General features: G+C 54.1%; 1 protein-coding gene across 7 annotated transcripts in view; it reads right to left on the bottom strand.

Moving 5' to 3' along the window:
• Positions 1-13,430, bottom strand: part of AHRR (aryl hydrocarbon receptor repressor) — a 73,120-nt gene that overhangs the window by 5,318 nt on the left and 54,372 nt on the right. For 5 of the 7 annotated variants that reach the window (XM_019951072.3, XM_033852721.2, XM_033852722.2 and 2 more), the window contains 4 exons: positions 11,218-11,307; positions 4,937-5,066; positions 3,913-4,049; positions 2,149-2,336 (listed from right to left, as the gene is read on the bottom strand). In XM_019951072.3, coding sequence (XP_019806631.2) covers positions 2,149-2,336; positions 3,913-4,049; positions 4,937-5,066; positions 11,218-11,307 — 545 coding nt within the window. The other 2 variants (XM_019951075.3, XM_073801979.1) reach the window with 2 other exon arrangements.

The raw sequence follows: 13,430 nt of genomic DNA, 5'->3' as shown, positions 1-13,430 counted from the left end.
CACACACACACACACACACGTCTCACAGATCTTGTAATCTTAGATCCTAAGGCAATGTGCAACTTATCCTGGGAGATCATATTTTCTTCATATTTCAAAAGCAAAAACAAGGCTCACGGGTGTTAAGTGATTTGCCTAAAGCTGCCCCTATAGCAGGTACGAGAATGGGATTCAAACCCCGTCCGACCGGCGCCACAAGCCAGAGCTTCCTGCACTGCAGTTGGCCCTACCTCTCCATCTTCTGGGCGTCTGTGTAGGAGCCAGAGCCAGAGCCAGAGCCAGAGACAGAGGTGGAGACGGAGACAGAGATGGAGACAGAGACATGAGGTTGGAGTGTCACCCTTAGCGGGGTGCAGATCACACACACAGAGCCTGTGAACATTTAGGTGTGAGGGGGCATCACAAAGTCCCGTTCAGGAAAAATTGTGAAGGACCTGAAATGCCTTCCAGCGACCACGACGTCCCTTCCGGAGCAACCCTCCTGGGCCTCGGGCTCCCGGGTTAGTTCCTCACAGCCTCTGAGCTCAGAAGGGAACGGGCATGACGCAGGCACCGAGGCCGGTTACGAATTCAGGTCAGAGCCGAATTCAGCTCCAGAAAACCTGAAGTCGAGAGAGGCTATTTGCTTCTTTCCTAAAATGTTGGCTGGCTCGTCCTCTCTTCGAGTTTTAATGATGTTCTGTACAATGTGTGTCTAGTACTCGTTGCACGGTCACTCTGTGGGCAGCATCCTAACCCTCACCGCACAGACCCTCGCCAGACCTCCGAGGGACGTCCAGGTGTCCACGCCGCCCAGGGCAGTGGCAGGTGAGCCGGGGAGCCCGCACCCACCGCCCCAGGCTCAGGGCTCCTGCGCGGCCCCGGCTGGGGGTGCCGTCCGCACACCTGCGCTTCCCCGCGTGGCCGCCGGGGGGCAGCAGGGCCTCTAGGAAAAGCGATAGGAGGGGACGACTTTCCCTCCATCTCGTTTGTACGGCTGGGGAAACATACAGAAGAGAAGAGCTCATCGTGTGGGGCCCAGTTACCATCATCAAGCCAGAGAGCTCGAAAGCAGAGAACTCTGAGACGGCAAAGGCAGGTGGAGGGTATTTCTCCCCAGCGTTAGCCCAGGTGGTGGGGAGCAAGCAGGTGCGGCAGAGCTGTCTCGCCGGCAACACACGCGTAGGTGTGGTCGAGCGTAATCGACGTGCTTTGTCGCACCTCACGTTTTAGTTGCTTCATCAGTTATTTTTAGAGTTTTTCCCCGCGGGCATTCTGTTTTTCCTTCCTCCTACATTACAACATCTTCTGCCTTTGTAAAAAAGAAGGCATGTGTATTTAATTTTTAAATGCTCCAGAAAACTGCTGTCTTAACGAGCCGGCGCGTGCGAGACCCAGAGGCCGTGCAGACGCGGCTCCGCCTGCAAACCCGGGGCAGGAGTGGGGACGCAGGGGGCTCAGAGCCCGGCCATCTGAGCGGGCGCCGGGGCCAAAGGGGAACCTGGGCACTGAGGAAGGACAAAGAAGCGGGTTGCAGACTCAGGTCTCCTGACATTCTGCCCCTGGTCGCGGCACAGGGGAGGGTGTTGAGGAAGAAGAAAGGCAGACCTCAGACGCCTCTCCTCTTCCCCGGGGTCTCCCTCGCACCACGGGAAACACGGTTTGCACGCGCACAGCATCTTAATCTCTCCCAGAACCTGACCCATGCAACACAGACCTAGCCCATCCCTAGAATTACAGACAGGAATCTCCCAGAAAACCTAACTCTGGAGAGCCAAGAAGTCGCGGGGTGGCGCGATGTGTGCGGGACGCCTGTCTGCAGCGTGTGCCCCAGCGGTGGGCCTGGTGTTGAGGGAGGGCACGCAGAGAGAGGCAGGGAGGCTGCGGTCCGGCCTCCCGTCCCGCACGGGGGACACGGGCCCAGGTAAGTGGAGGGCTTAGGCATGAAGAGATGCAGCAGTGTTTGTGCCACAGTCCACAAGTATCAGTGAAAGGTTTTCTTTTTTCTAATAGCTGCTTCCTACGTGATGTAGTAACTTTAACAACAACAAGCTTCTCATTACATTCCTTGCTGGAAATGAAGGAGGGATAGACAGAAGATACTAAGTGTGGAGACGCTGTGTTTGAACCACCAGGATGGGACCGCGGCTGCTGGGGGCTCTGACTCACTTTGTGTCCGGCGTGGCCGAGGCGTCCACCCTGTGCTTCGCCCTCAGACACACACTCTGCATCTTCACCGCAGTAGGCAGGGGCGCCACGACGCAGAACAGGGAGAGCCGAGGGGGCAGGGCGGCTCCCGACGGGGCCCTCCTCTTCTGCCCGAACAGGAATTTTAGTTTCCCTTGAAACTGCATCGTCTGGTGTTTCAAAGACAGAAGCGAAGGCATGTTCACAGAGTGAATCATCGACGCGGTCAAAGGCCGTGGAGCTCACATTCCCGGGGACAGAAAGCCAGAGAGCTCTGATCCCGAGTCTCTGAGGAGCCATGAACCAACGCGCCTTCCACGCTGGCCCTTGGGACAGGCGCTCCCTACCGCCTTTGAATGACTCGGGGTTTCGCTAGCATCCCCGTAACATCCTCTAACCTTCCAGTGTGTTCTCATGTGTGCCCTCATGGGTGTCAGGGTGTGCGAGCCCTCACTCGGGGGTGTGAATGTACATGGACTTGGCCGGAGCCACCAGGCAGCCCCCCAGGAGGATTTGCTGGAGCAGATCATCTCTGAGGACTGTTCTGCATTAACCGTCCACTTCCAAATTGTCATTCATTGACAATTGTCATTCATGGTGATAAAACTTAGGGACAACTTGAGTTGTTTATCCGGAGCGCACATGGTGCGAGTTAAAAAGCCAGAAAGTAACTCTGGAGTTTGTGATAAAAGAAAATAAAAGATCTCGCTATTATGGAAGAGTTGATCTATAATTGAGTTAGTTCACAGGTGACTTCAGGGTGCCCCAGCCCTGGATGGAGGAATAAGCCCACAGGATGGCTGCACTCTTTCCCTATCCCTCGTCTGTCCATTCACCCCTCCCTCCATCCTTCCATCTGTCCATCCATCTCTCCCTCCATCCACCATCCCTTCATTCACCCATCCATCTGTCCGTCCCTCCATTTGTCTATGACTTTATTGGGTGAACAAATGCTTGCAGAGCACCTGCTATGTGATGGTCACATGCTTGGTGGCGCAGTCAGGGCAGCGGTGCTGGGACATCTTTAACATCCAGCTCTCCAGAGGGAAAAAGCCCTGACTTTTAGTTTTTGACGATTTCTTCGGTGTAAAAATTCCCACCATGGCTGATTTCGAGCTGCCAACCTACTATCAGCTGGATCTCTATATTCCTGAAGTTTCGACAACGGGCTCCCGTGGGCAGCCCCACCTGCCGGGTGTGGACAGGCTCTGCACAGGCTCAGGAGTAGCTGTGGTGAGCCCGGAGGCCACGTGATGCCGCTGCCCACTGCCCTGTCCTCGGCGCTCCGCTGCCCGTGCCGGACCCCTTTCCCGCACGTGCACGTGCAGTGACCCACCTCGCAGTAAAGTATGATGAGACACTTTGCAAACTGATTTCTTTTGCTTGTTTCCTCTACTCGGTGCTTCTGACACAGCTTCACTTCAGCTTAAGTTTTGATCTCTGCCTCACTGTACAGTAAAATCTACCTACATCCACGCAGAGGGAAAACTATCTTAGTTTCCCACAGAACTGAGAACAAAGTATGATCAGGACAAAAGACTTTCTGGACAACCAGCTGACTGCCTGAATAAGAGATGAGCAGCGGGGTGCAGGGGGTTGCCCGTGCTTCATCCGCCCCAGCGGACCTCCCACTTCATTCTCACTCACCCGCCGTCACTCAGCCTTGCCACGTCAAGGCCGGAGCCCGCGTGCGTGCCGCCAGCACCCCGGCCCCTGGCTTCTCCCGCCCAGCAGCCGCTCACTCACCAGGAAGCCCGAGGTGCTGTCCAGCAGGCAGCGCACGCGGCAAATGAAGCACCGCGTCAGGAAGGCCGAGTACTCGGTGGGCCAGCCCGCGGCCCCCTCCTGGGCCCGGAGCAGCCTCCCCAGGACGGCGTCCTCTCCTGGCCGCGTTGGCACAGGCAGTGGTGGTCAGGGAGAAACCGGAAACACACTCTGATAAGCAAGTTCGTAATGTAACAGCGAGCTATCAGCACGTAACACACACGCCTGCCCCGAACTGACACCTGTCCCTGAGCACCCCTCCCGCCCTGACCAAGTCAGGTCTTTGCCCTCGAAAACGGCATTTTGGTACAACCGCGTGTGTGACGAACACACGTGAGACTGTTGACCAGTTCAGGGTTTTTGGTTCTGAGCTCTATAAAACTGTGTCGGCACCCGGGGGTTGCACTTTTCTCTAACTTTACAGGGTAACTCATGCTGCTGCGTGAAGGTGTGCTGCAAAGTCCTCCTGAATCACGGACTGCTCGTGGGGAGACGTGTGGGAGAGCCAGCACTCCCTCCCCCCGCTCTGGACCCCAGATGAACGCCGCCCTTCCCCTCGAGCTCCCGTCGGCTCTGCAGTCTCTTGGGCACTTGGATGCCTGCCCGGTGCGTCCCGTGGGCAGGGGCCACGGATCCGGGACTTTGTAGGGGCTCTCGCTCCCAGGGGGCAACGTCCCTGAACAGACAACAGTCTCTGGGGGATTTTTTCTGGTAAATCTAAAGTGAGTGGAAGGAATTTCCTGGAAGACGTGCGTCTGAGGGGGAGTTTGCAAAACCAGAGACAAGTACCGTGGCTTCTCGGCCTCACGCCACGCCCCGGGGGGCACAGAGCAGCAGCCCAAGATGCAGGGGCACTCGGGAGCCAGGGAGCCACGCGGGGCTGGAGGAGGGCGGGGCGGGGCACGGGACGAGGTCTCCGAGGAGGGGGCATCCACACTGCACCAACTGGATGGGAAGGAAAGGGGGTGATCCGTGTCTGAGTTGGACCAGGGCCCCCAAGACCCACCTGTCTCTGAGAGCAGGTTCTGCCCACACCCAGCCTGGGGAGGGTCCATGGCCCAGTGCAGCTGCCGGCAGAAGTCCTGGCGGTCGTCCACGTGGATGTAGTCGTAGATGTTCTGGTGCATCACGTCCGTCTGGAACATGGCAACAGTCATCTTAGCCTTACCCTGAGTGAATCGCCACACTTTATTCCAGTGTCAATAACTGCGAAAATGCTCCCCCATCTGTCAAAGGCAAGTCACACCTGTGAAGAGCAAGTCCCTCCCCGGAGGACGTGACCACAGGGCCTGGACACTAGGCACCCGGCTCACGAGGCGCAGAGCCGGGCACACTGCGGGTGCCCCCCAGGCCAGGCGGTGCCTTCAGAGGCAGGTCGGGGACTCAGAGACCAAACGTCGCTTGGGGTCAAGATACCCACTTTTCCAAGTTGACTCCAACCTCACCAAGCTGTGCGTTTGTGTTTGGTCACCTTCCAGCCTGTTATACTTGAATCACAAAAGTTAATTAAGAAAGCATCCCTGTGAAGTGAGCTGGGGGCCACCAGGTGAGATGGGGGCCAGGCCAGCACCTCCAGTCCTGACCACCACCACCCCCGGTAGGACGCCGCAAGGACCCACCAGTCCACAGCCCTCTCTCTGGTGCTGGATCCTCCCACCTGCTCGGGCCCCGAACGCAGAGGCCAACCCACAGGTCCATGCTGGGAAACTGCGGTCTGGGGCACAAAGGCCACTGCCACGGGCTACGAAGACTGGCTTCATTAGACTCAACGGTTGCTGTTGTCGGCAAAAACGTCCGCAGAGTGTCGACAGATGACGAGCCTGGAGCACATCTCCCCACTACCCTCTCTTAACTGAAGGGCATCACTCATCACCCGCCTGGGAGCCCAGCCCGCCAGGTGCTGTCTGTGACCTCTTCAACTGGTCCATTTCTGAGTTTCCATCATTTCTCAACTGGATCCCTGCAACACTAGATGGAGGAAAAGTGCCTGAAGGATGAAGACTTCACAAATGACGTTACCTCCTTAGAAGGTAACAGGTAACCCCACGCAGAGTGGATGAGGTGCCGCATCTCTCCACAGGTCCTCCTGTAACTGGCCCCCGGACATCAAACGGGTAGCCTCAGAAAGGCAGAAAATGAGTATGATCGTAACTCGAAGGCCGGACTCTATCCCCTGTGCGCCCCCCAGCCCAAGACACTGTTTTCACAGGAACGACAGGACCCTGAGGTCAGAAATGACGGTGGTCCTCGGTCAGTGCTATCCAGCGTCAGGGAGTCTGGCGTGACTGGGGACCAACTCATGGTGGACGTGGGCACACCTGACTTTCCCTCCTGCTGAGACCTGGTGGCACCTGCCGCACCTTCTGGTTCTCACCCGCCTGGCAGCTGGCAGCCTCACCTGGAGGCTCCCTCTCACCAGAGGCTCCCACCTCACCTGGTAGCTCTATGGTTACAAGGGCACATCCCATAGCCATGCTTTCCTAACACACTTTTGTGATTCAGGCGTAACGCATAGGCTGAAAAGTGCCCACGTCATAAATACGCAGCTTCACCACCCAGTCGGGAATCAGGACCCCTACAGCATCTCAGAACCCTTCCCTCCACCCTCCCCAGAGGCGGTCGTGGCGCAGAACCCCGCACTGCCGGCTGATACTGGATGTAAATGGAGCGCTGTGACCTCTGTGTCACATCACAGTTGCGTGTGACGGCGGTGTTTCAGCCCCACCATCGTGTGGTACTCCACTGTCAGAACATACCACACTGATTAGTCCTCTCACTGCTGGGCCCTCTGAGTTATTTCCCGTCTGAGCCTGTTACAGAGGCTGCTGCTGTGTCTTCGAGGGCGTTTCTGTTGGATGCACACCCAGGAGTGGAATGAATGGGTCACGGAGTGAGCAGAGCCTCCGCTTTAGTGGAAAAGGCCGAACGGCCGTCCAAAGTGAGCACACGAATACGCACTTCCGTCGTGGCAGCGTGTGGAGCTCCAGTTGCTTTATGTTCTGGCCAACCTTTGGTATTTTCAACGCTTTTTCTTTTTTTGAGCTACGGTGGTGGATGCATCATGGTTTCTTTTGATGGTTTTAATTAGCACGTCATGAAGACTAATGAAATTGAACATCTTCTCACATGTTTATTGGTTTTTAGACGTGTGTGTGTGTGTGCGTGTTGCTCGCTTCTGTCTTTCCCATGAATTTCCGTCAAGCTGTCTTGCCGGTTTGTCAGCGCTCTTCATCCTTCTGGACAGGAGTCCTTTCTTGGGTGGATTCCTTTGCAAAACTCTTCTCCACTCCCTGGCCTCCCCTGCTGCTCTCTTAATGGGTCTGGCACAGCGTGATTCATCAATCTCTCCTCATGGACAGGGTTTTAGAGTTTTTGTCCTGTCTATGTACTCCGTCCTCATATACCTCCTAACTCTGCCCTGTTATCTTCTAGAAGCTTCCACCACCCACCCGACATTGACTGTGCACGGTGTGAGGTAGGAGTCGAGACTCATTTTGTTCACGTGGATCCAGTTCACGAAGCACCATTTACTGACGAGACCAGCGCCCGCCCACCTCTCGGCAGCACCAGCTTCACTGTAAGCCCGTGGCTGCTCTGAACCTCCGCTCTGTCCTGTGGGTCCACCTGTCCATCTTCCACCAACCCCACACGTCTCAGCCACTGAGCTCGACGGGCAGTCTTGTCTCCGGGGTTGTACGTCCCAGGGAAAATCACACCCCCCACCGCCCTGCCGATGGGAATGCTCCGCCCTCTGCATTCCCAATTAGCTTGTCAGTTTCCTCTCAGAGAAGCTGCTCGGTTTTTACGGCAGTGTTATTAATTAATGTCATTCTATAACTTGACCTGATGTCTTTATGATAATAATATCGAGTCCTCCAGTCCATGATATGGCATACCCTTCCATTTACCTGGATCTTCCTTAACTTCCTTAAATAATGTTTTATATTCTGTGTGGAGATATTGCACATCATTTGCTTGACTCATTCCTAGGAATCTGGTGTTTTTCCATCCTACTTTGATGGATGGCATTTTCCCCTCCACGGTTTTGATTAAAGGAAAACAATTGTGCTGACCTGTGAGCGCTGGATACGTCTCACCATAAACTGATATACAGGCACTGTGATCCAGGTTATTCTCTGGTGCGTTTTAGCAGGTGACCCCAAGCCTCGCAGAACCCCAGGGCCTCCCTGCTGCCCCGTCTGCCGTCTCCACACACCTCAGATGATTCACGAATGGGACGCAAGGTGTGGGTCTGTGGCTTAACGGGCACAGGAGGCAGGTTGACTTGGAGACATCGCTGACCAAGGTGAATTTGAAGACCAGTTATCTGGGGTGAGGAAACCAAGTTGGTAGCAACTAGTGTGGCTGCCCTTCGTCCTTCCTAATCTCCTGGGGTCTGATTCCTACAAATGAGGTCAAGAAAAATAAATGGTGGGAAACGTGAGAAGGAGGGAAGAGAGTAGGTAACAATGATTCAAACAGCACAAAACAGGCCCTGCTTTGGTTGGGTCAGGCGGTCTTCATCCTGCCTCTAAACCACCCTTGGCGGAGTTGAGGATAAAAGTACTGATACAACCGTTTTCACAAACGGCTCGTTCCAGCAGTAACCATTTCTACTTTCTGTGCAGAGAGGGCGCATATCCACTCTCCATGCCCGTGGATTCCTTCCACAGACCCTCACATCTGCCCCGGTTCACATGGGGACGAGCTGCCCCTACCGCAGACCTCCGAGAGAACAGACAACATCTTGAAACAGCAAACGGCAACAGCGACTAAAATATACACCTAAAGCCTACCCGTTCGTCTCAGAGAGCGCTAAGCGCAAGACGCTGGAACGCTGCGCCCAGGTTGCACCAGGAAGTACCTGGTTCCTGACTTTTCGTAAGGCGTTTTGCACAAGCAGCTTACAATAGCACAAAGCAATCCGAACATGTTCATGAAATATTTTGCATAAACTAGAGGCATGGCCTGATTTAATGGCATTTGGAAACAATTTATTTATAATAAAAGGCAAAACTTTTTTTTGTTTTCACTTCTAACGCTTCAGCGGAAATAACCAAGTTCCAAGAAACCAGAAGAGCCAATTAGCAAGTTCAGACCTGGAAGCAGGTCTCCTCTGCAGGACTTTTCCCACGAAGGTCCTACCAGCTGGTAAGACCTTCGAATTACAGCCAAAGGCAGGTGGCTCTGGGTGTCTGGAGAATTCACAGAGCAACTCAGGCGACAGTGATGGGAACGAAAAGAAATTCTGAGCACGCAAAAGGCAGACCGAACCACATTTTTCTAGATCCAGATCCTGCACACGACCTCCAGGGGAGCACGTGGAAGGCTTCGCTATTTGGGGCTGGAATCCCTCGTGCCCACGGCCCCGCGGAGTCACCTGCCGTCCTGGAGGGGCCGCTGCTCCAGGGGACCCTGAGCCCGAGCCTGCACCCCGGCCACGGCCCCCGACCTCGTGCGAGCGCGGCCTCCGCACAGCGGCTGCAAGGCGGACCGGGTAGCCCAGCTCCCGCGTCAGGAGCGCCCCCAGCGCCCTGGGGCTCCCGGCCGCGGCCTCGCAGCCCCACCGCGCGGAGGAGGAAGTCGGGCGACCCCGACTCGAAGGGGCGGAGCCGGCTCCCCGAGGCCACGCCCCCGCGGGGGCCGCGCCTCCGCCCGCTGCTGGGCCACAGGCAGTGACCGCGCGATCGCGGCCCGCGAGGCCGCCCAGACGGTCCCGGGGCCAGGACAGGGCCTGGCGGTCACTCTGTGCGGGTCCAGGCGGCGGGAAAGTCAACCTGGAAACGAGCGCGGGAGGAATCGAAAACGATTCAAATGAGGATTTTCATGGAAATTAGATCACGGGCCCCATCGGCCTCAGGGGCTCTGGCGGAGCTCAGTTCTCAGCCTGTCGGGGACCGGGCTCGCACACCTTGGCTTCCGCTGCCCTCAGCTTCGGGCACCCCCTTGGTGCTCGGCCCATCCAGGGAGATTTTCGTTCTTAACGCCAGTCTGGCCTGTCCCCGCTCCCTCGCTTGGCTCTGATCCCGGCTCTGCAGATACTTCCCCTCTGCCGGCAGAGGTACCCCGGCCCCGCGGGGCCGTCCACGACCTCCAGGCGAGCACCCCTGTCCCAGTCTCGCCAGCGTCCCAGCGGGTGGGCGCCTCGGGGGGACTCTCCATCCCCCAGGGGCCGCCGCCTCGCCCCAGCCAACGGGGGGTGGGGCGGGGGCGTGGTCTCCGAAAAGTGCTCCTCCCGGGCGCCGGGGCTCCGCCCTGCGGGCACTGCTCCCTCTGCACCCACTGTGTCTGCAGCCCTTTCTCGCTCATCCTGTGTCACTAGGCGATGATTCTTTACACTAAACTTATATTAGTGTAAGTTTGTAAGTAAATTCTGTATATTAAGCCGTGCGAATCACTGCATAGGTTCTGCCTCCGGATGTGGCCCTGAGGACAGACACACTGTTCTCCGTTCCTCCAGGTTCTGTTTTGTTCTCTCGCAAATCCACCTGTTTTTGCCTTGAATTCCTCAGGGAGGGTGCCAGTGCCTATGGCCCGTGGCTTCCTCGAGTTGATAACTCCGCACCGCGAGCTCCCTGCAGAGGGCTGCGTCTGGGGGGTGGCCCCTGGCAGAGCAGCTGCGGCCACTGTGGTGCCCGGCTTGTCCTCAGACCTCAGCCGTCGAAGTTCCAGAGCCGGGAGGCTGCACCATCAGGCTGGTGACTTTGGGCTGGGATTTCTCACGAGAGACTTCTTTTCCCTCCCGGAGGCCAAGCCAGGTCCTTCTTCCTTTCCTGGGACTTTTCATTGAGCCACCCTTCTAGGACCCAGTGTTGCATGGGACTCCATCCAGCTCTGCCCCAAGGTCTGGAATCATCCAAGCTAGGCTGGCCTGGGGCAACGTTCCAGATGAATTATCTGTACACCAACAAGAGCGTTTCCAGAACACACTACGTCCTGACTGTACCTCGTGTCTGGGCTTTGAGACACCAATGCACAGATGAGGACAGGTCCACTGCCCTGGCCCTGACCAGCCTCTCACGGCGAGGAGCCCGGGAGGCCCGGCCTCAGTCAGCACAAGTCGCTGCCCTTTAGACGGGGGACGCCCAGGACACTGTCATGCCTCTCGCTGTGACCCTGGGCCCTAGACGAAGCTAGGTGTGCAGCTCCTCATCTGACAAAAGCTCCATGATTTAAAAAAAATAAAAAAGCAGCAGCTTGATTTCAGAGACATTTTAAACCTTGAAGACAACGCGTACTTTCAAGGTAACAGAACCGAACCGCAGCAGATAGAGCAGCTGTGCTTACCTGGTGGAAGCCCAGATAGTCCACGATCGTTGCTGACGCGTAGAATATCATCCCTTCTGCGCTCACCACCAGAGCAAAGCCGTGCAGGGACTAGAAGAAACAAAACATCGAGTTGGCGCCAAGATGCCTTTGTGAAATCACTCAAAATGAAAAAGTCAAGCGTTGATTCTGTTCGGCTTTTCAACCGTTTCTCCCCCGTTTTGTGGTCTGTATTCATAACCTCCAGAAAGGCCCGCTTTTAATTTATTTATGACCATTTTGCAAGAGGTCCCAAGCTAGCAGGTGGCACGGGAACCTGGTCACGGTTTATAAGGCTCAAGACCAGGGTTCTTCTTTTTCTAATGATTATCAAATTCATGTTTTATAAAATATACACCATCACTGTGAGATGACACGTCAGTACCTGAAACAGAACAGAACCTTTATGCCACCTTGTGGATTTCCCCATTCATGCACCCTCCTCTATACCATGTTCTGATTTTTCTAAGAATTTTTATCATGAAAAAATGTTGAGCTCCATCAAGTGCTATTTCTATATCTACTGAAATCATCACATAGATTTTCTTCAATCTATTAATGTGGTGAGTTACAGTGACAGATTTTCTGATGGTGAAATCATTCTTGCCTACATACGGTAAACCTTATCTGACCATAATTTTTAATATGCTCTTGGAATTGATTCATTTCACTTACAAAATATTCATTTATATTTAAGGAAATCCAGCCTAGAAGCTTCCCTCTTTATTTTGGTGTCAAGTATACCTAATCTTCCCTCTTTTTTCATTCTCGGGACCCACTTATTTATGATGAGAATGATGTATTCCTTGAAAGTCTGGTTCACCTCACCTCTAAGATCCTCCAGTTTGGGTGCATTTTGGGAGAGATGGTGAGTGAAAGGGGGTGGATTTTAGTACCATGTCAGTTTATTTATTTATTTTTTATTATTATTTTTGTGTGTGGTACGTGGGCCTCCCACTGTTGTGGCCTCTTCCATTGCGGAGCACAGGCTCTGGACGCGCAGGCCCAGCGGCCATGGCTCACGGACCCAGCCGCTCCGCGGCATGTGGGATCTTCCCGGACCGGGGCACGAACCCGCGTTCCCTGCATCGGCAGGCGGACTCTCAACCACTGCGCCACCAGGGAAGCCCCATGTCAGTTTATGTAATGGTTGTTAGTGTATTCAGGATTTTTCTCTTATATCAATTATGGCATTTAAAAATATTTTTCAGTAATGCACTCATTGCACCTTGATTTTAAATTTACTCATGTATGTTATTCACAATATGTTTATGATTATTAAATTTCAGTTGTATCTGTAACTATTGTGGCATGTGCTGTGTTGGGCTCAACTTAAAGTCTCTCTTTGTTCGAGAAGCAGGCCCTCCAACCCCTCCTGCACAGGCTTCCCAGAACCATCACTAGTGAGGACGCACGAGGGACCACGGCCACTAGAGCGCACGCCAACGCGCATTCCACCTGCCTATCTGTATCTATCTCTCCTCTGGCATCATCATCATCACTTTGATACAGGAAACGGCAGCACACTCTGTGTAGGTCCTGGGGAGTGTCAGGCACCATATGTGGAACAGCTCATCCAGTTCTGCATCACCTCCATGAGGTAGGAACAGTCTGATTCTACTGGGCCAATACAGAAGCTGGAGGTAAGGGAGGTTCAGGCAACGGGACAGTGGTGTTCAAACTTTTTCAATTTGAATCTTTAACATACAGACATTTAGAGACCTTTTTTTTTTTTTAAATTTTTTGGTCGCACGGCATGCAGGCTCTTAGTTCCCTGACCAGGGATCGAACCTGCGCTCCCTGCAGTGGAAGCGAGGAGTCCTAACCACTGGACCGCCAGGGAAGTCCCCAGACATATAGAGACTTTAACTTCTATGAAGTTTGTAGCTATCAGCAGTGTATTATAATACCCATTTCCCTTAATTCTTGACCATGCTGGATACCTTTTTCTTTTTTTCTAATCTTTGCCAATTTTATGTGATAAATTATCTTACCATCATTATAATTTTCATTTCTTTGATTATTAATGAGATTGAAAAAATTTCATACATTCATTGATAACTTGTATTTCTTCTTTGGTAAACTGCCCGCGCATGTCATGTGCTGATTTTTCTATTAGCGTTTATACATATCAATATCTAAGAGCTTTTAAATGACTGATACCGAAGATTTCTAGGCAGCCACCTAAATTCAAA

Source organism: Tursiops truncatus, chromosome 3 (assembly GCF_011762595.2).
Source record: "Tursiops truncatus isolate mTurTru1 chromosome 3, mTurTru1.mat.Y, whole genome shotgun sequence".
Lineage (NCBI taxonomy): Eukaryota > Metazoa > Chordata > Mammalia > Artiodactyla > Delphinidae > Tursiops > Tursiops truncatus.
This window is presented reverse-complemented; position numbering and strand designations above follow the sequence as displayed.